At 38.4% G+C, this 24,150-nt stretch overlaps 3 protein-coding genes across 5 annotated transcripts; all 3 read left to right on the top strand.

Moving 5' to 3' along the window:
- Positions 1 to 22: 22 nt before the first annotated feature.
- Positions 23 to 13,198, top strand: LOC116768820 (neutral ceramidase). 3 transcript variants are annotated; one of them, XM_032659658.2, is made up of 14 exons: positions 23 to 250; positions 5,560 to 5,664; positions 7,472 to 7,630; positions 7,805 to 7,981; positions 8,130 to 8,257; positions 8,606 to 8,807; positions 9,038 to 9,247; positions 9,345 to 9,464; positions 9,678 to 9,881; positions 10,319 to 10,531; positions 10,839 to 10,934; positions 11,706 to 11,873; positions 11,957 to 12,078; positions 12,357 to 13,198. In XM_032659658.2, exons 1-14 carry the CDS (start codon positions 218 to 220, stop codon positions 12,532 to 12,534), a joined length of 2,115 nt encoding a protein of 704 aa, XP_032515549.2. In that variant the 5' UTR covers positions 23 to 217; the 3' UTR covers positions 12,535 to 13,198. The 3 variants fall into 3 exon arrangements, with proteins under 3 accessions (XP_032515549.2, XP_032515551.2, XP_032515550.2); XM_032659660.2 differs by lacking the exon at positions 23 to 250 and adding an exon at positions 3,619 to 3,755; XM_032659659.2 differs by lacking the exon at positions 23 to 250 and adding an exon at positions 3,643 to 4,102.
- A 793-nt stretch (positions 13,199 to 13,991) lies between these two features.
- LOC116768766 (neutral ceramidase-like) lies at positions 13,992 to 18,553 on the top strand. The gene is made up of 15 exons (XM_032659577.2): positions 13,992 to 14,135; positions 14,286 to 14,503; positions 14,806 to 14,949; positions 15,173 to 15,349; positions 15,511 to 15,638; positions 15,720 to 15,918; positions 16,152 to 16,358; positions 16,457 to 16,573; positions 16,724 to 16,813; positions 16,882 to 16,995; positions 17,067 to 17,294; positions 17,369 to 17,464; positions 17,571 to 17,738; positions 17,815 to 17,927; positions 18,251 to 18,553. The coding sequence occupies exons 2-15, from the start codon at positions 14,291 to 14,293 to the stop codon at positions 18,456 to 18,458; spliced, it is 2,202 nt and encodes a 733-aa protein (XP_032515468.2). The 5' UTR covers positions 13,992 to 14,135; positions 14,286 to 14,290; the 3' UTR covers positions 18,459 to 18,553.
- A 997-nt stretch (positions 18,554 to 19,550) lies between these two features.
- Positions 19,551 to 23,831, top strand: LOC116768451 (neutral ceramidase-like). The gene is made up of 14 exons (XM_061525452.1): positions 19,551 to 19,914; positions 20,093 to 20,236; positions 20,542 to 20,718; positions 20,811 to 20,938; positions 21,020 to 21,218; positions 21,346 to 21,552; positions 21,686 to 21,802; positions 21,911 to 22,000; positions 22,069 to 22,182; positions 22,296 to 22,523; positions 22,610 to 22,705; positions 22,795 to 22,962; positions 23,059 to 23,171; positions 23,611 to 23,831. Exons 1-14 carry the CDS (start codon positions 19,777 to 19,779, stop codon positions 23,783 to 23,785), a joined length of 2,094 nt encoding a protein of 697 aa, XP_061381436.1. The 5' UTR covers positions 19,551 to 19,776; the 3' UTR covers positions 23,786 to 23,831.
- The last annotated feature ends 319 nt before the right edge of the window (positions 23,832 to 24,150 follow it).

Below are 24,150 nucleotides of genomic sequence, written 5' to 3'. Positions count from 1 at the left end.
GATGATGCCTGAACTGACAAAAGAAAAATCAGTTGCTAACAAAACGCGTTAGAGGAAGCTCGTGTGTTGTCCAGACATTTTAATAATTTTGAAACTTTATTATTTTGAATATAATGATGTGGAAACACTTATAGTTTTTTGTAATATTAGTTATTGATTGTATGAAGATATTCGATTCAGTGAATAAAATGTGAATTAATAATTATCTGTTCATAATATGTGTTGCTGCAAAAATTGGTCTAAATTCAAGGTAAACAAATATTTCGACCGATATTCAGAAGGAACATTAATTTACTAGCCTATGTTTATGTTGCATACTCTTTTTCACTTGCCTGGGAATCATTCTATATTTACATTTTATATAAGTATTTTGTTGTGTTGAGTGATAACGTCAAATTTACAATTTGTTAAATTGAAAACAGTTTTAAGTTCGATGTAGATGAGATGACAAATAGTGACATGTAGGATAACATTCTCGTTGAATGAGTTTATAAAAGATTATATATAAATATATAAAATAATGTTCTTCCTATTTCAATGTTATATGTATTATGGAAAGGTAATTTAAAATTAAGTGTACGGATAGATCTCTTTCAAAACCGAGCAGTTTGCCTTGACGGACTAACTGTTTTGAAGTTGCAGTCTTTTATGCTTTTATTAAAATCAAAATATTTTATTTCAATCGATTACATATTTTAAAAGTGTGTATATAGTGTCATCAAATGATCTCGTCACTTCGTTAATCAATTTTTATTGTAATCCTTCTCTGCACCGAATGTGAATTTCCTTATATATTTTTTACATGTATTATTGTTTTTAAATCTATCGTGTATGGTGAGATTGCTTACAGGATATTTTTTTAAAGAGATTTCGATAATCCATATAATATTTTAGTTTGGTAACAAGCTTATAATATCTACATACAGTCTTTTTATTATTAGAAGAAACTACACAACAAAAAACAGAAAAGTAGGTAGAGGTATTAGTTTTCTAATGGTTATTGTCTTTATATAAAGTAAATTAAAGAAAATAAATATATTCAGACTATCCTGTCGTATTATAGAAATTACAACTGACAAAGACACATTTTGGCGGTAATTTCATATAACCAGTAAACTTGTTAAATAAACCAGGAATATGTTACCATGAAATGCATTTAACTTATTACATCTAAAGACGTCTATGACCTCTCATATAGCTTTACTTAAAGGTAACGGCGAATAGTTATGAATGAAAACTTAGAAACGAAACGAGCGAACGAAATCACGGGAATGACTTAATATTTACGACGTATATATATTCCATCTTCTTTTCCTGAAGATTAATATTTTTATTTATTATTCAATTAATATATACTTTATAAGAAATAATTAACATCTTTAGAAATTCCTTCGATTAAATTAAAATGAATTTCCGTAATATATGCTGTATATTTCAAACCGAACAATATTATAATAAAAAAAAACAAATTGCGAAATATCCGATAAAATCTATATCAACTATCTACACGAACATTAGTTGTGAAATTTCTTATAGTTGTGTAAAGAATTCTGTTTAAAATGTCACGGTCATGTTCCTGACATATTTTTATCAACTTATTAAAAAATATGTTGTTTATGAAACATTTATAAAATTGTGGCAAACTTTTGTCGTTCGCAAATTATCGATAAGGACATTACCGAATTAGAACTAAATTAATCTCGTCCATAATATCCGTTTCCGCTGACTTTGATATCATATTTTTAAATTATTATTTTGTGTTTTAGTAATATTAATATCATAAATTAAAATTTTCTAGTAAAACAGTTGATGGTCGCTACTCTCACGTCCGCCATACTTAGAGACGTATATTACATACCTGTTTTATTACTTATCGATATTAATATTATAAATCTATAAATAAATATTAACTGAGGTCGAAAAATCATTTACAGACGGTTTAATCAACTCATAAACTAAACTTTTAGTTAAAGGATGTTTTTTAATTAGCTGAAGTGACATTGAATTATTATTGAGAATATTATCGATATATATTTTCCTATCATGACATTTAAAAAAAATATCTATACCAAGAACGCTACATATGTAGATGCGGGGACAACACTGACATCTGTGATGAAAGTGCATATAGCATTGTGAAACTAGGTGCAGCGGGCTTGTTGATATACATACGTATAAATTATATATATATATATATATATATATATAAACATCATTATGGAAATACGTTTTAATTTACTACACATTATATTTCATGTTCACCTCGATTCCAAGCACGAAGGTCGCCAGAAGCGTTCATCTAAATGTATTTGTCTACCCGCTATGTAGAATTTTTAAATTAAAATAAACTAAATTGTGCGTGCTTTGATAGTACCTACAGCCTCGTCGACTACCTTGTCGAAGTTCGAAATTTGTTCTTAAGTTACTTATGATTATATTATATACGGGTTCCGCCGTGGCATCGTTTCTGGAAAAATAGATCGAAGAAATAGCTGGGTGTGGATAAAGTACTGTAAAAGAAAGCTTAGGTACTTCACGCTTAGGTACGACACGGATTTGGTTTAAAACTTAACCGTTGGAGATTTTAAAGGTTTGATAACAAAAGCTTAGTTCAAATTACGACTTGACGAACATGTTTGGATACTCAAGTTTCGTATGCTGTTCCGTATGTACATATTATTGAAATATTTATGTGTTATGTACATTACTAATGCGCGTGACATATCATGAGTTAGTGAAACCGCAGGAAGTTATCTAGTGCAATGAAGGAAACTAATAAAAATGACACTTAACGACGACAACAACCTGTAGTTCATTGGCACAGAGTTCTCAGAACGTTTTCCTTTACAGCTGGAAGGTCGCTGGTCGATGACTGACCCGACGGACTACTTTTATATATAAAGAGTCTGATAGCACTGTTGTTTTGTATGGACCGCGTATCAAACATTGCCCTGGATTTATCTAATTCGATTAATCGATAAAGTTCTGGCATCTAGGTCACCTGAAGATATAGATGTCGTAAAGTGGCTGCAGTTCAGTGTCTATCTATTGATGTTCTATAAAAGGTATATCGATAAACTTAGATTAAAGATACGTAATTAATTATTTATAAATATATTTAAGGTATACCTTTAATTGAATTAGGAAAATTGTTATCTATTTCTTTATTATTCTCGACTATTCTCGTATTATTTTAATGTGAATGTATCACAATCTTTATTTCTTTAGACATACGAACAAAAATTTAATTTCTGTTAGTGTTGTCACGTTTCTATAACTGTCTACTGATTGTTTTCGTTTGTTCCAATCAACCTTTTTAACAGCTCAATTTTAATGTTATTTTCCTTTTATAATGACCTCTTAGTTATAGTTTAATACAATACATATATGAAATAAATAATGATAATGATAATAATATTTAGTTTCTTACATTGATATTGATACATAATCTAATTAGATTTCTATCTTTGAGATGAAACATACCTACATTCAAAAGATTGAGCAAACCGTGGCATACGTCACAGCCGCGGTGCAGCGATACAATAGAGATGTTAGTGTTTTCATTTCCGCATAATGTGTGTGCGTACGTGTCTATTACAACATGGACTAAACAGCTCACGTCGCGGAAGAGCACTGCCAATGTCACGACGCCAGTTGAATCACGATCAGCCCTCGAGATGATCGACGCTGTCACAGTTTACAAACTTGCTCATTCAGTGGCGATGGCTAACTGAAAGGTCTGCGTTCAGTCCGAGGCAAGTCTTACAGGCTACACTGTTATTATGAAAAATTTGATGGTCAGAGTTCAGTGTTATGTTTTGTATGACTAATTATAAAATAAATGCGCACACTTGATGGTCAGTGTGTTACACGCTGATAGAAACTCAGAGATGTGATTCAAAGTGTTGTGCTGCTCGAGACTATAGGGACTTGGAGAGAATTGTACTGGAAAATACGGAGATTGGGACTTGACTCGGCATCGTTTAAAACACTGGAACTAATATTTCTTTAGCCGACTTCCTGTAGCCCAGACTCCAGATAATTACCCACCTAAACCAATTCTTGATTCAATATCTGGAAAGAATTAGCGTTTGGTGCTGAGGTATTTGTAGAGAATGAGCTTGAAAATTGTATGAAATACGTGTTAAATGTAGTAATGATTAATAGACGGATGCGTCATGTGATGTCTCATAGGGACGGATACTGAGCTATGTCTGACCGACTCGTGAGTTTCTTTCCTGTTCCTGACTGATTAATAAAAAAAAATCTCCTATTAAGAGCGACTGCGACTTATGTTACAGTCTTACTATACGCTAACTATTATATTTTGGGATTACTTTTGTATTACTTTAGTATTAGGTCAATTTAACTTGCCTACTACATTATCAAAATATCCTATACTGGTGTTAACCTCTAAATACTAACTATGTCTTAACAAATACAATTAAAACACTCTCAAAGGAATTTTCTAGTTGCATAACATGGCAAGTTTATATTTAAATTTTAAATTCAATATATTTTTTCTCTGATATATCCTATGTTTGTCTTTGTCTTCTACCTATTGAAGTACAAATATTTACAATAGGTTCGAAGAGATGCCTAGCGAGTTGTCTCATCGAATGACTTACGTTAATACTATGAATGGATTTATGATTGAAAACTATTAACGCGCCGTTTATAGTTTGAAGACACTTGTGGTTAACAGGTCTTATGAAAAGATAATTTATGACATTAATAAAGATATGTAACAATAACAACAGTAATTAAAGTAACGGGGATACAGTATTTTGTTTATGGGTCTTCTGATGATGCCTCTCTCTGATGGATTCAGAGCGGCCGCGGCAGTACTCGAGCTATCCTCGTGTGAAAAGAGAATAATAATAAATATGGTAGTCTTAATACTTGAACTTGTTGTGTTTTCGTATTTAATTATTCCTTTATAATTGCAAGTTTTAAATTTTTTTTAAACAGCCTAATAATAACGTAATGAACACTGCTGATGTATATAATTTGTCTCTGTATATTGCTTATTTTATTCTTAGTACAAATAAATAGCTTATCGTTGCTACATTCTCGGGATGTCTCGTTAAATGAAGATGTTTGCGGCATGTAGTTTCATGTAGGTATGTTAAGTGTTTAAAAGCCAGGTAATTAAAATACGATGTTTATTACAAATCCGCAGCTAACGTAAGTATCTCGTTGTGTGTTTAGTACTGTGTGTGTCCAGTAACAGGTTTCGTTAAAGTTTTTGAAATTAATCCTCAACAATTCTTAATATCACCATCGGCATTTGATTTTTTTTTTGAAATTTTGAGGTCTAAGCGAATGAAAAATAAACGCATATAATATTTATCAGTAGCGCTCGTTGCCAGCTCGCTTGACGTCCAGAACATACTTAAACTTGCGTCACGTAAAAAATATTAAATTATAGCACGATAATGATTTACAGGACAATATCCTGTATAGATATTATCAGTGGTTTTATTTGAGATCTTCAAATTAATCGTCGATAAATCTTATCGTCAACATTATCTATAATAATTACTATATCGTCTACAGATGTGTTGGTACGTAGTGTTGATGCTGTGCTGGTGTTCAGCGACAGGCCTCAGGGTGGGAGTGGGCATCGCTGATGTCACAGGACCTCCCGCCGAGATCAATTTCGTAAGTTGATAGCATGCCATTTGCCACGTGAAACGATATCTAGCACAAATATTTCTAGGAAGGTGACCTCCTGATACTTCCAAATTCAGCCAAGTTATTATGTTATTCTTTTGATATGAATCTATTTCACACTCTTTTTATACGTCCTACTTGTTATTCTGAGGGTTTGTGAGGAGAGATGTATGTGTGTTGCTCTTTCATGCAAAAACCGCTGAAAAGATTTTGACGAAACTTTCTGTTATAAATTTTAGACATCGGAGTAAGATTCAAGATGAACATATTTATGGTAAAGTTCCGTGTTAGCATCGCAGATATGCATAGCAATTGTATTGTGTGAAGTATCGTGATATGAACTATAGGATGTCGTCGATATTTGGTTTTGGCATCTGTAGTTTTAACACCTTTACCCTGTAAGCCTACTTCAGAGGTCCCCAAACACGAAGTCGTCAGCAGAAACTAGTTAATTATAATTTTAATAACAGCATCAGTAGATCAGATACTAATAATAAGATTGTCATCGTTTCCGTTATCATTAACTTCTGTATGTTTATTTTTGTCTTTCACTACACTGTCTAAAGCATTACATTACTGTGGGTCACTGAGGTCATTAATTCAATAGTATAACATACGTTTCTGATGCCTGGAAATTAATGATTCGTGTTTCTTAACACAAATTAGTCGAAATATTAAAACAGTACTTTTTATTTGTATTATTAATGCATAACATTCAAATCTGTCCGTCAATGTTTGACTAATTCAAACCACATCATGCAGCATACACAGACAGAGATATGGGAGTTGACTAGTCTTGATGCTGTCTCATAAACGACAGTTACCTTCATCATATATTACGCAAGTTCGGAATGAAGCCTTACAATGTACTAATCTTGTGGAATGAGGTGTCTTTTCAGCCGCTGAGTGTCTATTTGTAACATAGAATGTATATTTTTTCCATTTCTAATGTGCTGTATATGATGAATCTAGGTGATTGGGTGGAATAATGAATGTAGGAGCTATCGAAGGGTGATGTGAGCTAAGCAACAATGTTAATTGTACAAATTCAATGAATGACTATCGTTCACGGCTTATTGCACACGAGGTTATCTCGGCACAAGGACCGTAGTGTTTCTGGAACATTCTCTCGTTCACACTTGCCTCGATTCGTGTTCAAGTTCAATCGGTTTCCACGTCTGTACTCGACTCAACTTTCTTTGCACCCGTCTTTATATTTTGAACTGTTTGTAAGATGGAAGACCGCAAAATATGTATTTAGAATGAGAGAAGTTAGTAAGAATAAGTAATATACTGTAATTGGATTTATATAAAGTGACAATAGCAACTTAAAAAGCGGTTACGTATTTTTGACGAACCCTCCGTAACTTCCACCAGTTACATCAGTTCAATTAATATAACAACACTAAAATATTACAGCAAATAGGACTTAAAGTACAAAGTAGAGAATGAAAAAGCAACTGGATCGTTGTTTCGGAGGTAACCGGTTCAAATCCCGCTCGGGTCCATGTACCTAATATTGTATATTTTCTATTGGAACTTTAACTCGGATCCACAATTCAACATTTAAATGAAGCTAATATTTTTCGGATGAACTACGCGTGATTTATTTATGTAAAAAACTACATACTCCCGACGTTTCGGTTACTTTTCAGCAACCGTGATCACGGGCGGACGAGGTGTGACTAGACGAGACTTGTTTCATTTAAATGAATACTCGCGAAAATCTAAGAACTCATAAATTCAACATTGTTTTAAAGTCAAAGCATTATTGTTAATATTCGTGTAACCACAGATGGGTTACGCCAATTTCGAGCAGACCGGTCACGGCATCCATCTGCGGCAGTTTTCTCGTGCGTTTCTTCTCGAAGATGGTGGGAGTGGTGACGGCACCACCAGGGTTGTGTTCGTGTCCGTGGACGCCGCTATGATGGGTCATGGGGTCAGGAGAGAGGTGAGGTTATGAATGATTTGCAATAGAATATCTGTTGCACGACCTCTTTGAATATAAAAAAGAACAAAATTCATATTAGTCATGTCGAACACATGAAAAAGATCTCTCTATCTTCCCATTTCTTTAATTGCTGGATTGGAATTGAGATTGGATTTCTTCTGCATCTGACTCCAGGTCATCAAACGTCTGCAGAAGAGGTACGGAGACGTGTACAATGAAGGAAACGTCATCATTAGCGGAACTCACACTCACTCGACTCCGGGAGGGTTCCTACTCGACTTCCTCTTCGACCTGCCCATACTGGGTTTTGTCAAGGAGACTTATGTAGCCTTGATCGCCGGCATCGCTAAGGTATACATTTTATACAGTCGGAGCTTATAATCATAATTTGCAACCTATTTATCGCTCCGTAATAATTTTTCTGTAACTTTTGTACCATCTAAAATTAAATTGTCAAATCAAACTGGTAATATGATGTTAATTTAATGTTTCTTAACAGAGTATTATCCAAGCCCACAACTCCTTGAGCGAGGCTCGGATGGAGTACGGCGAAGGTGAGGTGTTGGACGCTAACATCAACCGCTCACCGACCTCGTACTTGCGGAATCCACCGGAGGAGAGGGCCAAGTTAGTCATAACGGACTCACATTTCCTTAACAGACATCAGTGATTTGCTGAAGAATAAATTCTATAGCCATAACTAAAACACTTTTAAAATAATCTAATAATTTGCGTATTCTTGGACCTTCTCTCCGTCTTTTACTAAAAAGGCACAAGCAGGTGAAATAAATTACCATGGGACGCGTAATTCTTATAAAGATTGTGTTACCGAAAGTTGTTAGTTATAGTTTAAGGCATACTTGTGTACAGCTTTATTCAGCAAATCTGTTTTGTTCTGAGTGTCAAAGGAACTTTCTACTTCCAAGTTTAAAGGAGAATACAAAGCAGATGTTGCGAAATTGTAAAAATTTCTAGATACAACTATGACACCGATAAGACGCTGGCCCAGGTCAGGTTCGTGAGTCCGACCGGCGGCATCCTGGGAGTCATCAACTGGTTCGCCGTCCATCCCACCAGCATGAACAACACCAACAAGCTGATCTCGTCAGACAACGTGGGCTACGCTTCCATCCTCATGGAGAAAGCCTTGAATGGCAACAGAACTCTACCTGGCAAGGTGACAGGAACAATATTTATTCATTCTTAATATGGCACCCATATTATTTTGCTCTGAAAGCCTCTAATTATGCCACTGTTTTAATTACATCACTTCCCATTACTTGGTTGACAACAATGAATTATTTTTGCCTGCAAGTTATTCTCCTATTAATGTCAACTGTATGAACCCCTCTTTCCGTGTATTGGGCAGAATTTTATACATCAATTTCTTTCCGCCTCTCCGCTCAGGGTCGTATCGTGTGTGCGTTCGCATCCACCAACTTAGGAGACGTGTCTCCCAACACCCGCGGTCCTCGCTGCGAGTTCTCCGGCCGCCCCTGTGACCAGGAGAACCTGTTGTGTAAACTGCCAAAAGAAAGATGCTTCGCGTCAGGCCCCGGCCGGGACATGTTCGAGAGCACTTTGATCATCGCCACTAAGATGTTTGATACTGCCATGGTGAGTGACGTCGTCTTAGAGGTAATGGAATGCTGTCGGCGGCCCGCATTCACAGAACTTGATGTTTCTTGATGTCCTCCAATGAATAAATTTCCAGAAAGTTCTAAGACAACCCGGCGAGGACATCACGGGTCCTATAGGAGTGGTCCATCAGTATGTAGCCATGCCCCAGGAGGAGGTCCCGCCCTACGACCCCGTCACGGAAACTTTTAACACGGTGAGCTCTTCGACGACAGACACCCACACGTCAATAACGACCCCAACACATTACATATATAGGGGTCGTTATTGATGTGTGCCTCGAGTTGTGTTGCGATACCTCCTTATTCCAATCTCCCGATCTAAAATAATCTCGTAATATTCTAGTGGCAGCTCCATACCATCGTCTTCAGAATACTCCGGTTGCATCTCCATTCATTTCTCTCCGCAGAGCGTGTCAGTGAAGGGCTGCGTGCCGGCGATGGGCTACAGTTTCGCGGCGGGCACCACGGACGGGCCCGGCGCGTTCGACTTCACCCAGGGCACCACCACCACCAACCCGCTGTGGAACGCCGTGCGCGACCTGCTGGCGGCGCCCACCAAAGAGGACGTCGCCTGCCAACATCCCAAGCCTATACTCCTGGCCACGGGGCGGGTTCGTTGTGTGAACACTTTGTTGGACTTGTTGCGCTTCAAATTCTTTGCGCCTGAATATATTGTACATAGGAGGGACGAAGCAACGACCTACATCCATCTTGTAATGAGATCTAGGACTTTCGCGAGTATTCTTTTAAGTGAAACTAATATTTTCGGATACGCGTTACTACGCGTTTAGATGGTTCAGATGTCATCGAAATTGGTGGCGAATATATTGTGATTACACTGTCGGTATCATCAGCTCAGAGAGGACCGCCTCCACAGCGCATGGAGGATGAGGTGATGAAACGAAAAGCGCTGGTGTTAAAGTCCACGATTCAAATGATGTGCATACTAATAAAACACGAAAATATGTTTCCACAAAAAATGTATGCAAAAATAATGTTCTGTTGTCCGATCAGACACTAGTCAGTGAGTCCGTTCGTTGGCCACCAGGCGGAGTTCCCTTACGAGTGGCAACCTCACGTGGTGTCGTGCTCGGTGGCGCGTCTGGGCGGGCTGCTGGTGGCCGCGGTGCCCGGCGAGTTCACCACCATGGCGGGCCGGAGACTCCGAGCGGTGGTAGGGCGCGCGGGCGGCACCCGGGCCGTCATCGCAGGACTCTCCAACGTCTACTCCGATTACATCACCACCCCCGAGGAGTACCAGGTATACTAAAGTATCTGAATCTCATCACCAATAAACATCCCGTTTTGGGAAAACGCTTCCTAATCGGTATTAAATTTAATATAATAATGAATATGCAAAAATTTATTTCATGCGAATCCCCCGTCCTTCCCGTCACTCCCATCGCTTCCGTCACTCCCATCACTCCCGTTACTCCCATCGCTCCCATCGCTCCCGTCACTCCCGTCCTTCCCGTCCCTCCCATCGCTCCCGTCGCTCCCGCCTACACTCTGCAGCCAGTCAGACGATAAGCAACATGGAAAATAACTTGCCCAATATACGTGTGCAGGCTCAGCGGTACGAGGCTGCGTCCACCATCTACGGCCCCAACACGCTGCACATATACCTCCACAAGTACAAGCAACTCACTGAGGCCCTGATGAAGGTGGGTTCGTGACGTCACTGGCGGTCTAGCAGATGAGGGACGCTGGAGGAATCGGTTTAAGACCAGACGAGCCCATACTCATAGGCGTAGATTATAATATACTTAAAATTAATCCGACGAAGTTTGCGTTCGTTATTCTTGAACATGATTTTGGGGATTTTTTTTTTCTATTCGATCGGTTTCCATACGATAAACAAAAGTAGTTTCTCTGCCGTCTGTTTGTCACGGCCGCGTGTGGCTTACTTCAAGAGCCCACTCCGCGACTAACGGTTCCAGTGAAAGCGGCTCAGCGCGGTTACTACGGACGTTGGGACATTCCATAGAAACTAAAAACGACTGCCAGTTTTATACGTTTTGAAAGTTTATTTTTCTTATTTTAGTAACAACGAGGACTGGCAAATAAAAATCTTCTACTTACTTAAACTAATACATCAACTCGCCAATCTCATTGTCTGGTGTACACAGAGCGCTCCGCAGCTCCCGTATCTTATAGATTATCATTATTAGCATTTAAATCTCGTCCCTCTTCTTCATAGACATTCCTCAAGCAAGCGATGTGAGCTGTATAACTGTGAATATTCATTGCCGCGTAGATCCCTGTTGGGAACATTTTATTTGTTCATTATTATCCCAAATCTGTAGCGCGGGATGTGTCCCGCTCGCTGCAGAGTCATAATAGTCCAAGTCAAAAAAATTAACTCACAGTATGATTTACATACATGACTTCACGTCCAGAAATTTACTAGCTATAAAAGAATGTGATCATGGTAGGGCTCCGCTGTCCCCCCGGGCCCGTCTCCGCCCGACCTGAGCCAACAGCTCATCACGCTGGTGCCTCCCGTGCTGTGGGACTCCGCCCCCTACAAGCACGAGTTCGGGGACTGCCTGCAGCAGCCGCAGCGACACTACAGCTACGGAGACACCGTCACCGCCACATTCGTATGTGATGCGCGTTCATGAGCACATAAACCGCCGTTTGTCAGGATGTTCTACATCGTCTGCTCCGTCGTTGTACGTTGCAGGTGTCGGGTCACCCCAGGAACAGCCCTCGTCACGGTCGCTGGTTCCTGTCCGTGGAGCGCCTGGTCCCGGGCTCCGAGGACGCCTGGGAGGTGGTCGCCACAGACGCGGACTGGGAGACCAAGTAACGCTTCTCTCATTTGCTCATGTTCAAACGATTTACAAGAAAAAAACTCCGTTCCCGTTCAATTGATTTGAATTTCATCGGTTTTGTTTATCATCACCCGAGCGCGTCCACCGGTCACTTATGTCTTCCTATACTAACGTTGTCTCCTCTCTCCGTCTTCCAAATATGCATTTCTTTCTCCATATCTCCCACTTTCTCCTCCATATCTCCCCTCAAAGAAATCTAACGAGTCTAGATAGCTCTCGAGACTAGTAATCTCACGCCTCTGTTCTCAGATATATCTGGAAGCGTAACTCTAAGATCCTGGGCACGAGCGAGGCGGTGGTGGAGTGGGAGGTGGCGGAGGGCACTCCCGCGGGGACGTACCGGCTTCACCATTACGGGAACTACAAGTACATCCTGGGGGGAGTCTACCCCTACCACGGGTTCACTGACGCCTTCCAAGTCTCTTAAATATAACAAACTAGTCGGGACGAAACTCGGGACTGTACGAACTCCTCCAGACTCGGAGACTACCCCGGCTCCCACAACATGCCTGGACCCGGCGCTATGAAGAGTTCCCCTGACTGCGCTTGCCATAAAAGTAATGCCACTTCAGCTCACCACAGATTCAATAAAGCACTCCCTCGGTAACAGTAAAGCCTCCCTCGCCGTTCTCCCCGCTAGTGTATCTAGTGTGTCTGTGGCTGTGACGCATTCTGCCTTAAGTCTGCCTTCTCCCGGTGTCTGTATATTAATGTTCCTAGTCTTATATTAAATATAATTATAATGTAACGTAGTAGTAGTAAGTAGCCCTAGGTGATAATGTATAGATCGGTGACATAGTGCCTGTAACTGTGATATCCGCGAGGCTCCTCGCCGGGGCGCGGGACGCCGACCCCGCGGCTGCCACCTCACACGTTAAGGAAACTGCTCTTAATATTGAAATATTAAATAAAGTAATGTATTTTACATGGGATCGATGTTAATGTTATTTATATCATTCTTATACGCTCTCGTGCCAAAAGATGCGCAACCTTTGATGTGGTTGAAGTTAAGAGTATAGTTACATCGATGAATGTAATGATATTGTAATCAACAACTCGCCATTTTTTTTATAGTAAACGTAATTAATTTTTTTTTTGTTTTATTTTCATCCTACGAGCCGGTTCGACCTACAATGATTATTTCAAAGTCCTATCTAATCAGCTGTTTTTTTTTCTGTTGGATTTAATTATTTTCATGATTGATTAAACGAGACAGTAATCCGCTCCGTCGGTTTGGTTGGTGGCAATGATACACAAAAATGTTGCCATATCATCGTTTTTCTACAAACGAACACATCTCTTTACCCCTTTAGCGATCTCTTTAACACGAATGTATTTTCCTCCACATTACAACCTTTATTAACACACGAGACAATACTCCACTATGGGACGTGGTTTCCCGGGATTGTCTCGGAGTCACGAGCGTGATGTCCGCCAGTCGCTCGTCCGAGAGTTTGTGTGAATGTTATAATTTTACAAAAAGTCGTCTTGTTGAAGGCCGATGTTGGAATCAGTTTTCAGTATGAGGCTGCACTTGGAGCATATTATTACCATTTTTATAAGACAATTAGAACTCGAGACATTCTATTTTGTGGGAATCCTAAACTTAATCCTAAATCATACTTATCGGAGGCAAATTATAACACTATCTTATCTTTTTTTTTTATTTATAGATAAAGATATATATGTGTTTTGTAATGATAAGAATAAGGAAAATCTATGGGGGGTAAAGAAAATAAGAGGAAATCATGTGATTAAGAATTAAGGTGTTTTTATGAAACGGGAAAACATGTACTGTTTGTAAAATAAACTAATACGTACTACCAGATAAAATTGGTTTTTTTTATCATTTATCTCATGTAATTACACATTTTGTATTTTCATTAATCGTTTATCAAAAGCTGAAGTGATTAAAATGTAATTAATGTTATAAGTGTAAGATGGTGTAGTAGTGTGGTTTATTTTTATAAAAAAGTATCAGCAATTCTGAAACGGGAATTATATGAAGATACACCACATATAGACCTGGTAAAACTATTTTAAATACGCGATGATTTAAAGAGAACAGTAACAAAGGAAAATTAAATTTTTATCTATTTTTAATAATAATTGTCAAAACGTTAAGTGACTTGAAATAAATCACTAAAGAAAAATTTTATATTCCGACATTTGATATAGAAAATATGGCGATATCATTAACTGGTAAGTTGGTGATCACATTCGTCGCCTTGGCGGTGGCGGCTGGTATGACCACTATGATCGTGTTCTTACTGAAAGAGGAAGACTCGGAGACTCCTGTGACGACCACTCCGACCCCCGGACCTGAACCCGTCCAGGAGTACCAGGTTGGAGTGGGAATAGCAGACATCACTGGACCCTGCGCTGAAATAACTTTTGTAAGCATTATCTGATTGACAGTTTAGTATAATAGATAAGTTACTACGCCCTCGTCTCCGCTCCATACTACTGTTGATTTAGTTGATTTTTTAAAATGAGTGTACATATGTAGAAAGAAATATGATACCAAGAACCTGATTGTAAATATTACAATTTTGAAATCGTTTATTTCACATTTTAAAACAAAAACGAGAAATTAGCGTCGCAACTCGATTTTGCCTTGTAATATCAATTCTGTTTTGTTAACTGGTGTAAGCAAAGGTTAACTAATCTAAAACACTCCACAAAATTTTCACAATAGATGGGTTATGCTGAAATGGGCCAAAAGGGCGGAGGAATCCACCTTCGTCAGTTCTCGCGAGCATTTATCTTCGTCAGAGGCGACACGAGGGTTGTGCTCGTTACTGCTGATGTAGCGGCCTTGGGGATTGCTGTCAGGAGAGAGGTGGGCATCGTATAAAGACGATCTACATGCATAATTCAAAAAGATCACTCTCATTAACTGTGCGGGTGATAAACAATTATTTTTAATTTATGATCACTTAATTATGCATTTATGGTAAATCTAAAATCTAGGAATCTGCTTAATTTCCGTCAACGAGGCTGGAAGGAAAAGAGGACTAATATGAATTATAATTAATATTGATATATAAATAAAAAATTTCCAGGTTGTTAGGAAACTCCAACAGCAGTATGGCAATCTCTACGACATACGTAACGTAATCTTGACAGGAACACACACTCACAGTGGGCCGGGAGGATATCTTGTTGATTTTTTATTCGACATTACGATTCTTGGTTTCTCTAAAGAAACTTTCGATGCTTATGTTGATGGTATTACAAGGGTGAGATACATTGCAGCTCGGTTATTAACTCAGTTTCAAAAATTGCAAAATATTAAATCTTTATTCAAACAAAAAAATATAATTCATTATGCAACCAGTATTAAAAGTTTATTATTAAATTAACAAATTAACTATATTATATAATAATGATACTAATTCAGAGTATAGTGAACGCTCACAACCAAATAGTCCCGGCGCGTCTCTTCGTGAGCTCGACGCACGTTTTAAATGCACAAATGAACAGATCTCCTTTCTCGTATGATCAAAATCCTGCCGAGGAGAGACAGCGGTAAAATTATATTCAATTTAAATATTCCTTGGTTTCAAACTGAGCATACAGTTAATGGAGTACTTTCTTCTCATATGCTAGATACAATTCTAACACCGACACCGAGCTGACCCAGCTCCGTGTGGTGAAGGCGGACGGCAGTCTGCACGGCGTCCTCAACTGGTTCGCGGTGCACACGACCAGTATGAACATGACTAATAGATTGATATCGTCCGACAACCTCGGATACGCTGCCATGAGAATGGAGAAGGAATTAAACCCTGGACGAGCGGCAGGCAAGGTACGTAAGACGGGAATGTGGAGATTTTTCCTGGATCTCGAGTTAATGACACCAAAGCGATGTTGGGTTAATACTTGAATTCTATCAGAAATTATAGAATGAAATTTTCTTTAATTTGTAAAGCAAATGGAACTTCAAGTTTCTGTGGTGGTTCATATTCTGTGATGTGTCCCTGCGATTTTTCGTTAAATTTTATTTTTGATTCTAATTGAATCTACGTGGCTCAATTTCAGCCTAAAGTCGTAGCCGGCTTTTTTTCATCAAACCTTGGAGATATATCGCCTAATATCCGTGGTCCTAGATGTGAGCGCAGCGGTCAGGAGTGTGATAACCAGTTCCAGATCTGCGACCTGTTCGAGCTTTGTTTCGCACAGGGTCCAGGAGAAGATATGTTCGAGAGTACCAAGAAAATCGGGGAAGCTGTTTTTCAAGGAGCTATGGTGAGTTGTGGTTAAAAACTAAATAGAGAAAAATTCTACAGTTAGTGTTAATATTTAAATTAAACTAATATATAATCAACTGTATGCATAATTCCTAGGAGGCCCTAAACAAACAGGGGGAAGAGCTAAACGGTTCCCTTCGAGTCATGCACCAATTTCTGGAAATGCCTTTAGAAACTGGACGAAAATATGATCCTGTTGCAAGGAATTTCACGGTTTGTTATTCATCATAGATAATGGATGTCATTAGATATGTCGAAAAACTAAACAGTTTATTACTGAGATTGTTCTATTAAAGGAGAAATATTCATAATGATTGACATAGCAGCTTAATATTTTCTAATTCTATTGCCGTTGTATACTAGAGCGAGCGCGTGCGAGGCTGCGTCCCCGGACTCGGTTACAGCTTCGCTTCCGGGACATTCGATGGAGCGAACATCCTCAACATAACGCAGGTATTCAATCTAATACGATGCATATGGTTTTAATCAATGTCTTTAGCTTAGTTATCTGTTATATTCAGGGCACTCTCACTAATAATCCGCTGCTGGACGCCATCGCTTCCGTGGTAGCGAGGCCGACCAGTGATGATGTGGCGTGCCACGCGCCCAAACCGATTCTATTGGCCACTGGACGTGTCTGTATTATTTTTGTTTTGTTATATTATGCATAAAATAAAATAAATCTCTATTAACAAATGTATTTTAGGCAAATTTTCCGGTTCCATGGCATCCTCGTACAGTATCATTGTCTCTCATCACGATAGGGTCATTCGCTGTGGTGGGTTACCCCGGCGAGCCTACAACCATGGCCGGGCGGCGTATGAAGGATGTAGTCGGTGACGCTTTGAGGGAAAACGGATTCGAACCTAAAGTAGTAATATCGGGTTTGACAAATGAATACACACACTACGTGGCCACCTTTGAAGAATATCAGGTATATTGTAATATCATGCGTTCTTATACATACTTTGGTAGCATGGAGGCTGTTATTGCTTATTATTTTGACAGGTGCAACGCTATGAGGCCGCGTCCACGATATACGGACCACACACGCTGGATATCATCCTAAGCAAGTTGAGGGACTACACTATAGCGGCTGTTACAGTGAGTATAACTAATATTATGAGCTGAAGTATCATAAGGTATAACATTGCTCTATTACATGGTTCTAAATATGTTCTGTGGTTCTAATATTAGTCATGTATCTTAGGGAGCTGTGATTGCTCCGGGTCCAGAGCCACAAGATTACGTTAATCGTACGATATCTCTGATTCCCTCGATCAACATAGACACCACTCCAGTCGGAGCCAACTTTGGAGACGTTATCCAACAACCGCCGGAAGTCGTCAGACCTGGAGACACTGTTAGAGCTCAATTCGTAAGTTTTAAAACATCTCAATATATCAATTTATGTCTTAAAAGCCACACTCAATATATATTTTATTGTCAAAAAGGTAGGAGCCAACCCTAGAAACGATTTACGACAAGAGTCGAGCTATGTGGCTGTAGAGCGGCTTGAGCTTGGTCACTGGACCACTGTGGCTACTGACGCTGATTGGGAAACCAGGTAGGTAACGAGAAATTATTAATTTAATATGTAACATGTTACAATAAAACGCAAAAGTGGTACGACCGGTATTAGAAATTTTTATGCAGGAGGGTGCGATTTTTTTGCATTTTTGTACCAAGAAGGCAGGCGTGATATATAATTTTTATTTAGAAATATAAAAATTTCATCATTTAAACTGAGTTAATCGACGTTATTACTTTGTCACTGAAGTGTAGTGTAAGGTTATCTTGGAAAAGCCTCCAATTACTTTACAAACTCAATAACCGAGGAATTTAAATATAATCGAAGAGATCATTTAATTTTACCAATTCTATTCCTAGGTTTTACTGGGAGCGTGTCGGAGGACAGTCGTCAAGGGAGAGTCGTGTGACTGTCATGTGGACATCATCAGAAGCCTCTAACCTTCCCCATCGCTTGACCTACTACGGAGCTGCGCGCGGGGAAGGAGACATTATCACGCCCTTCACAGGAGTCTCCAACTCTTTTATGATCAGAGCAGTGACAAAAGATAATTTGTTATATAGTTAAAATATTGGTAACACAGCAAGACATTCATGGATATGACTATGTGGTTTAAATATGTGAATAAGTGACAAAAGAGGAATAAACGAAAATTAAAGAAATATATTTGTTTTTTTTTGTGAGATAATTTGGTCTGTGCCCGCAGTTTAACGAATATTCTGCCACTTGAAATAATTGTTAAAGTTTTTTAAGTATCACGATGGAAGTTTATCAAAATCTAGTGTTACATTTGGTTTTAATAAACTCTTTTAGACATCGTTAGAACATTTCTTCAATTAAATTGCTCTAAAAACTCAAAATAGTTTGCTGCTTACATAATAAACGATGAATCACATACAATAGTATATAAAGAAGCAGATTTATTACCTCATGTAGGTAATCCAATTAGGTTACTTGTAAATTGTAGACAAGTAAAGGATTACTAATGAGATCTAAGATCTTAATGTCATGGGATTCTCATCTGATCACGGCTGCTACAAATTAACGGAAACGTCGGGAGTATTTAGTTAAAAGAATTTAAATCTCTACCTAAACAAATAAAACCTAAGCTTTATTCTCGCAATTTCTTTTTTTTACAAATATAATAATGTGCCCTTAAATAGTTCTTAATAATTATATATTGTTATGATGCTAGGGACGGAGGATTGCTTAAGAATAGTAGAAAATGTCCCATAAAAAATGTTTTATAATAAAACGTTTTTGCGATTTTCTGTAGGAATTGAGTATAATATGTTTTCTATGATTCCCTTTCTTGAAGTACAAATCTTGTATTATAAGGCCGGTGGCCGTTCTTGAAGTATGTTTGTTACGTTTTATATAAAAACCGTAAGAAGCCTCTTGAGCGATAAGATGGTGAGAGTTTATTTCAGACTTTTGCCTGTTTCTTCTGAATATGATGAATATTTGTAATTGTAGACAAAGACTTTATATAAAATAGGCAATAGACAAGGTTCAGATTATTATCAAACTTAAAGATAAATAGCTTCCTTTGTGTTTTTCCACACCTGTATCATTGATTAATTGCATGTGATGATAAAGAGTTTACTTGAAAATAAAAACTGAAGTTAAAATAGATTCTAATCAGATCTAATACAGTAGCGGTATCGTCAGTCTCGCTAAAGAAGACTTTGTAAAGCGCACCTTGCTTAATTTTTTTTGCTTAACTTTGTTTTAAATATATTAATTTGTATTGCTGTCAATAGATATAAAATTAGTTTGAAAACAACGTAACCAACATCTAATTTCAATTAAATTTGTTTATCCAGTAACTATAAATAACAACACAAAAAGTGACCAAATTTTTTAACAAACTTTTTTTTAAAAAATGGGTACGTTACTAATTACCAAGTTGGTGATCGCGACTCTTGTGGTACCGGGCTTGGCAAAGGCAGGATCTGGTGCGGAATACCAGGTCGGAGTTGGCATTGCCGATATGACTGGACCCTGCGCTGACATCGGCTTTGTAAGTTGTGTGCACTTAAAATCCTCTCTTTCTTTCTGACATAAAACAAAATTTAGTCATAGTAATGTCTTGGTTTCAATTTAAGTTATATCATAAGTATTATATCAGCATGCAGCATGCTGCTACGCTTGTTCAAAGCTTGCAAATATTGTTCAAAGAGTTATAAGTTGTTCATCAGATGGGTTACGCTGACATCGGTCAGAAAGGCGGAGGAATTCATCTTCGTCAGTTTTCACGAGCTTTCATCTTCGTCAGAGGTGACGCCAGGGCCGTGCTTGTGACGGCCGATATTCATTCCATCGATATCGGTGTAAGACGACAGGTAGGATTGATTTGGTTTGGTTTCTACAAAGCTGAACTCATTCATTGGATGTTACAGGAAATTTGATAAATTTGTAGACAGACATTATTATCAACTTTAGATTTCCATATTATCATATTAAATTTTTATCTTCGATTATACAGAGACATTTATGATTTATGCTAATTTGGTAAAAAACTCCATGTTCCTACCCTAATTATTAGAGAGAATTGGAATGCAGACCTTTCTAAACACGGGGAGGATCAAAACTGTGTATAATTAGTTTATAATAAATAAAATTTATAACAACATAACTTCAATATCAGGTGGTACAAAATCTTCAACAGCGGTATGGGAATCTCTACAGCTTACGTAATGTGATCCTGACAGGAACACACACACACAGCGGACCCGGAGGATATCTTGGAAATTTCTTGTTCGGTGTCTCCACATTGGGCTTCTCCAGGGAAACTTTTGAGGCCTATGTGAATGGTATAACTCGCGTGAGTGCTCCAGTCTATATGAATCCTTTCTGACAATAGATTTCTTTCCAGTAAACATACATAATAAGTTTTATTACCTTCCTTGTGTTCAGAGTATAGTGAACGCTCACAACCAAATAGTCCCGGCGCGTCTCTTCGTGAGCTCGACGCACGTTTTAAATGCACAAATGAACAGATCTCCTTTCTCGTATGATCAAAATCCTGCCGAGGAGAGACAGCGGTAAAATTATATTCAATTTAAATATTCCTTGGTTTCAAGCTGAGCATACAGTTAATGGAGTACTTTCTTCTCATATGCTAGATACAATTCTAACACCGACACCGAGCTGACCCAGCTCCGTGTGGTGAAGGCGGACGGCAGTCTGCACGGCGTCCTCAACTGGTTCGCGGTGCACACGACCAGTATGAACATGACTAATAGATTGATATCGTCCGACAACCTCGGATACGCTGCCATGAGAATGGAGAAGGAATTAAATCCTGGTCGAGCGGCAGGAAAGGTGAGGCTTATTTGTTTTAATTAAGGAGATAATTAAGAGTGGTGGACTTTGAAATTTTAAAAAATATAGACAGTTACCGGAATTTAAGTACATTTTAGTTATTATTCCAATACGTTCCAAATTTCAGCCTTCGATAGTTGGAGGATTCTTCTCAGCCAGCCTTGGAGACGTATCGCCTAATATCCGTGGTCCTAGATGTGAGCGCAGCGGTCAGGAGTGTGATAACCAGTTCCGGATCTGCGACCTGTTCGAGCTTTGTTTCGCACAGGGTCCAGGCGAAGATATGTTCGAGAGTACCAAGAAAATCGGAGAAGCTATTTTTAAAGGAGCTATGGTGGGTTTTTTGAGCCATTAAAAAATATATAAGTATTATATTAAGTAAACTTGTTAAAATGTAATGATTTTTAGATGATATGGTCACATTGATAATAATTTATAAATTGAAATTTCATTCAAATTCCATGCAGGAAGCTCTTTCCCTACCAGGCAAAGAAGTGAGGGGCTCCCTTCGAGTTGTGAACCAATTTTTAGACATGCCAAGGGAGAGTGGCTACAGATATGACCCCGTTCAAAGGAAGTTTACGGTTAGTTCCTTCTTAAACAGCATTGCCAGTTAGTAGATTCTTACTATCTATTTCGGAAGTACAGATAGAGATCTTCTTTTCTTTTTTAAAACATTTATCATATTTCAGAACGAAAGAGTACATGGTTGCGTTCCAAGTCTGGGGTATAGCTTCGCATCAGGAACATTCGATGGAGCGAATGCATTGAATATGACACAGGTCCGAAGGTCATCAATTGATTATAAAAAGATATTAAATATGACGCGAATCTTTAATGTTTGCTTCAGGGAACTCTTGTTAGCAATCCACTCTTGGATGCCATCACCTCCATAATCGGTAAACCAACACCAGCTGACGTGGCGTGCCACGCTCCGAAACCAATTTTATTGGCCACTGGACGGGTCTGTATCATGTTCATCCAAGATTTAATAGGTTTAGCATTTGTTGTTTTATTTTTTTTTTATAAAAAAATATGTTTCTATGTTAACGGTTAAGTGTTTATAAATTATTTTAGGCGAATTTCCCATTACCTTGGCATCCAAAAATTGTAACCCTATCGCTCATTAACATCGGAGGATTCGCTGTCATTGGAGTTCCCGGTGAACCCAGCACCATGGCTGGACGACGAATGAAGGATGTGGTCGCTGATGTTTTAAAACAGAACGGCTTCGAACCCAAAGTAGTGGTATCTTCTTCAGCGAATGATTATGCTCATTATGTGACCACGTTCGAGGAGTATCAGGTAAATACGGTCTCTCGACGTTTATGTACATTTTATGAAGGATAGATTTAAAGGGACATATTTTATATTAATGAGTCTTTTAACAGGTTCAACGCTACGAAGCTGCCTCCACAATTTATGGCCCGCACACGTTAGACATTTTCCTAAATAAATTAAAAGAGTTCACAATAGCCTCTGTGGTGGTTCGTTTATTAAACTACTTATTTATTTATATTTGATTTGATAAATAATTGTTACTTATAATGAGCAATATAAAATGTGTTATCTACAGGGAAATATTATACCTCAAGGACCTGAACCCACAGATCTCTTGAATCAGACTATCTCTCTCATACCTTCCGTTCCCGCGGACAACGCACCATTCGGCAAAAATTTCGGAGATGTGTTTCAACAGCCACCAGAAGTCGTTAAAGCGGGAGAAATCGTTACTGTTGTGTTTGTAAGTGCGCAGTTTAGTTGCTTATAAAATATATTAATTACATGTTTTTATTTAATTATGAGCTAATGACGTGAAGATCGAGTAATCCAATGACAGGTCGGAGCGAATCCTAGAAACGATTTGCGGCAGGAATCAAGTTATGTAGAAGTGGAGAAGCTCGAGCAGGGTGGCTGGATAACCGTAGCCACTGATGCCAATTGGGACACCAGGTAAACTACGGCATTTTTTATGTATCGATACAGTACTATAAACGAGGACACAAACCTACATGTGAGTGTGACTTATGCGATATGATTTGTATTCTATTCTATTCTTGGAGTTAGTACTTTTGAAACTTTGCTTATTGCAATCCTATTTTCATGATCAGAATTATTAGAGACGAAATCTTTTAGCACTCTACGGATTCACCGTGCGGGTGCCGGGTCCATCGCGTTGCAGGGAGAGGAGCCTCAACAGTCCCTGGGACTTGCGACCCAGGTTTAGGTTTAAGGAGCTTATCTAACGCGCGTTAAACGCTCACCTGCAACGTCCAAGCTCCTCTCTCTACCTAACCAAATTTGAAACGAACCTGCTAGGGCTGCCATTTAAAATTACATATATGTCGTATTTTAAAATGCATTCGGTAGTTAGTTCATATAATATACCCAGGTTCTCGGTCGAGCGAGTGGAAGGACTGTTCTCGTCAAGCATTCGAGCTACCGTGACATGGCGAGCCTCAAACGACCGGACCCTCCACCGCGTGGCCTACAATGGTGCAGCGCGAGGATTTTTGGGGAACATCGTCAGCTTCCGAGGGGTCTCAAATCCCTTTATGATCATATAAAATTTTAAATGTAATTAGATAATTGAGATAAAAAAATATATTGTTTTAATAATCAGTATTGATTTCACCAAATTCTGCTTCTAATAAATAATAACATTTAATGTCCCTACGTTACAAAATAATTAGTTTAACCCTTAATTTAGTATTTTGCACGAGCACCTTCTTTAGATCCACAGGTTTCATAAAGTTTTAGGTAGAATATAGTTTGAATAAACATTGTCTTTCATGTTTTATATATTTTTCAAGGAAAGAGAAATTTGGTAAACAAATTTCGTAAGGTGGCCGCTTTTTGAGATCACGATCGCTACCGATCTATTCAGCGATTAAAAGTTCCTTTGATTGAAGAAAATTAGACTGATGATTAC

The sequence above is a fragment of the Danaus plexippus genome, chromosome 4, assembly GCF_018135715.1.
Source record: "Danaus plexippus chromosome 4, MEX_DaPlex, whole genome shotgun sequence".
Lineage (NCBI taxonomy): Eukaryota > Metazoa > Arthropoda > Insecta > Lepidoptera > Nymphalidae > Danaus > Danaus plexippus.
Note: the sequence above shows the minus strand (reverse complement) of the source record. Positions and strands in the feature narration are given on the sequence as shown.